The sequence below is a fragment of the Buceros rhinoceros genome, unplaced genomic scaffold, assembly GCF_000710305.1.
Source record: "Buceros rhinoceros silvestris isolate BGI_N320 unplaced genomic scaffold, ASM71030v1 scaffold11501, whole genome shotgun sequence".
NCBI lineage: Eukaryota > Metazoa > Chordata > Aves > Bucerotiformes > Bucerotidae > Buceros > Buceros rhinoceros.
Window position 1 is genome coordinate 405 of NW_010393700.1, and position 3,054 is coordinate 3,458.

At 51.3% G+C, this 3,054-nt stretch overlaps 1 protein-coding gene across 1 annotated transcript in view; it reads right to left on the bottom strand.

Moving 5' to 3' along the window:
- Positions 1-1,532: 1,532 nt before the first annotated feature.
- RGL1 (ral guanine nucleotide dissociation stimulator-like 1) overlaps positions 1,533-3,054 on the bottom strand; it is a 25,550-nt gene continuing 24,028 nt past the window's right edge. Inside the window, exons 14-15 of the mRNA XM_010144958.1 lie at positions 2,374-2,488; positions 1,533-1,720 (exon numbers count right to left, since the gene is read on the bottom strand). Of these exons, the coding sequence (XP_010143260.1) occupies positions 1,533-1,720; positions 2,374-2,488 (303 nt within the window). The remainder of the gene's footprint in view (positions 1,721-2,373; positions 2,489-3,054) is intronic.

The window sequence follows — 3,054 nt, forward strand, 5'->3', positions numbered from 1 at the left end:
GCTTGTAAACAGAGGGGACAGATCGTGACGTAGTGTAAAACGGGGCAGACCCCAGCGCTGTTGGCAGCATCAGTTTGTTGCTGATTGGTCTGTCAGCTGAGCCCAGCTTTGAAAATTAGCGCTACAGAACTGGTGGGTGGGGGGAAAAATATCTGAGTTTATTTTAACAACTCCTAATGCACCTTATTTGAAGTAACACTGCAGTATCTTATTTTAACTACTCCTAAAGACAGTCTGTTGCGTAAGGGCTGCTTACGATCCACTGTCTCATTTATGGCTTTTTCAAACAAAATCTGTGACTGCCCTTTCCAGGCCGCCTGTGTTCTGGGAAGAGTCTCCAGAGGTATTTTATGAAAAGTTTATTGGAGAACAGATTATTAAATCCTTTATACTAGCCGACAGGATGTACCATGTCAGGAAATTCATTTAATAGAAGTACGTAAAGAACATGAGAGGTGCCTGGAGGTCAGGATAATAATGCTACAAGTATATAACCCCTAAGCGCGGGTGGAGTAATGCTTAAAACCAGCCTCCCTCCGCTCAATGCACACGTTAACAGGTCAGGTAGTTGCCCCTTATGAATGAAAACATGAATTAAAAGTTCTGCTCGTGAAGAGTTATTGCACGTTACAAAGAGGTACATCAGTCCTTTCAGAGCACAGGCAAAAGGCACTGATTTCTGTTGGACGGGTCAGCAAAGGCCAGACCTCTGGCAGTGGCGTTAAGACAAGTCCTCAGTCCAGCCAAGTAGTGTTTGTGTGTGCCTTGTCCGTGAACAAACCAGGACGCACATCCAAAAGCAAACGCAGTCCATTCTTACAAAGTTCTTTGGAAAAAAGTATCCAAAATGGGTGACTTCCTGGTGTGGAGCAAGGGCAAAAAAAGAAAAAAAAATTAAAAGAAGTTTGCCAGCTGTGCGAGAGCCATCCACGACCTGGCAGTTCTCCCACCTCCAGTGAGAGGTCTGGGGACGTTCCCCTCCTGCACGTGTGTGACTGCAGATGAGGCAGCAGCTGCTAGTGGTGCTCGGCTCCCCCACACCTCCTGTACCTGACCTGTGCTCCCAGCAGCCAGCTGGAGGCAGCTGGGGCCAAACCCTTGGCTCAGGCAGAACTGGGTTGAGACTTGTCTTCTCCAGTTTTATACATTCAGACATTCTTCTTCTGTGTAATACTGGCACAAAGGAAAATGGCTCCTCACAGAAATAGGTGGCTTGTGTGGAGTTCTCAAGACAAATCTCACAGTCCTGGTTCTCCCCTCAAACAGGGACTCTTTCCTTCCTAGCTAATGTGCAAAACAACAGAACAACATAATTCCAGTCCATAGCATCCCGTCAGTCCGTGCTTGTCTGTCCCTATCTGGCTGTAAGGGAGGAGAGACTCTGGCTCTAGCTTGACCAAATGTTCACATTTCAGCCTCAAATATTTTCTAGATTGAATACTGATCCATTCATCTGCTGTGATGCTGTAATACTGGACGGTGGCAGAGAGCCAGTTCTCAATCAGGTCTCTCTCCCTGGCACCTTCTCTCCCTCACAGTGTGATTTTGCTGGACCTGTGAGACCAGCACCCCCAGTTGGCAGCTCTGGGGAGGGTCAGAGTGCTCTGGCTCCTCATTTTCACCTGCCCGCTGACTGAAGCTTTCTTCCGCAGGATGAAATCAAAGTTTGTGTGGCTGTTCATGGCGTAGAAGACGTTGGCATTGTCTGGGATCACCAGCTCTGCAAAAGAGGGCCCAGAGCAAGTGTTAATTTGCAGTGTCACAGGTAGCAGCAGAAAAGCCGGGAGAGAACTGGGACAGGGTGGCCTGACTGAGCGTAGGCAGCCCAGCAGCCCCGGGCCCTGTGCTCGTCCTGCCAAGTCCCTTCAGCCAAAGCAGCTCTGGCTGGCTCCTGCAGCAGCTGTCCCGCAGAAAAGGGAGGAGAGGAGATGGAGGCCAAACCCCAACCTCATCCAGCCTAGCAGAGGCCCTGACAGCCACTCCAAGAGGAGGCTGTGCCCAAAGCTCTGTTCACATGGCCGAGGACAGCGGTAGGACCTGGGGCTCGCCATGACCTGCCCCCGGGCAGCCATATGCTGCCAGCCAGCCCCTGTGCTCAGGGAGAGGGAGCAGCTGCTCTGTGGTCCATAGTCGATAGTTGCAGTACAGGGTCCACCTGGCAAGCCCCACGTGAGCTCTGCCTGCGCAAAGGGCTGTGCTGACAAGCTGTGACAAACCATCCCTGTGCACCAGGTATTGAGGGCGGTTATTCATGCCAGCAACTGGGACAACACGTCCACGGTGTTTTGAATGTGGCTTCGCATTTTACGCTTCCCTTCAAAAATCCAGCAGAACTTTCCAAGCAGCAGCAGCAGCAGTGTTCTGCTTCCCTACCTTTGGCCTCAGAGATGACCTGGACAAGCTCATAATCCTCAGCTGCATCACAGTCCAGGTTGTGCTTCACCATGGCTCTCTGGATGACAGCCGGAGTTTTGTCTTGGCTGGTGAGCTGGAAAGAGAGGGTTGCAGTGAGAGGTTCTGCTCGTTCCCACTGTCCAGTGATCTCAGTTAGCAGAGGCCTGCTTGGAAAAGCTGACTCAGAGCAGAGTAAAACCATGGTGGTCAGCAACAAAGCAGGAAGTGCTGCTCGGTGCTAGAACGTGTCTTTGTCATTTGGCAGTGGTGGGTTTTGAGTTCAGGGGAACAGATACTGTACGAGAAGAGATATGGTGCTGCACACGGGCTTTGAGAGATGAGCTGCTCTTCTCACAAGCCATGGAAGTCCAGCTAAAGCGCTGCCTCAGCTGCTGTTTGCAGACACCAATCAATCTACAGTCTCCTGTGCTAAACACTTTGACACCCTGCAAAGGTTTTTGGCCTTATGACTGGGATGACTGTCTGCTGCGGGAGCACCGTGCAGCCAGAGCAGACACAGGGCTCCCTCCAGAGCCTTCTGCAACCGAAACGAAGATTGGTCTGTCAGCAGCCAAACTGGCCAAGCCCTCAGAGAACAGCTCTTTGCCATTTGGGGAGGTCAGGCAGTGCTAAGAACTGCCCTGCCTGTGCCTCCGTTCC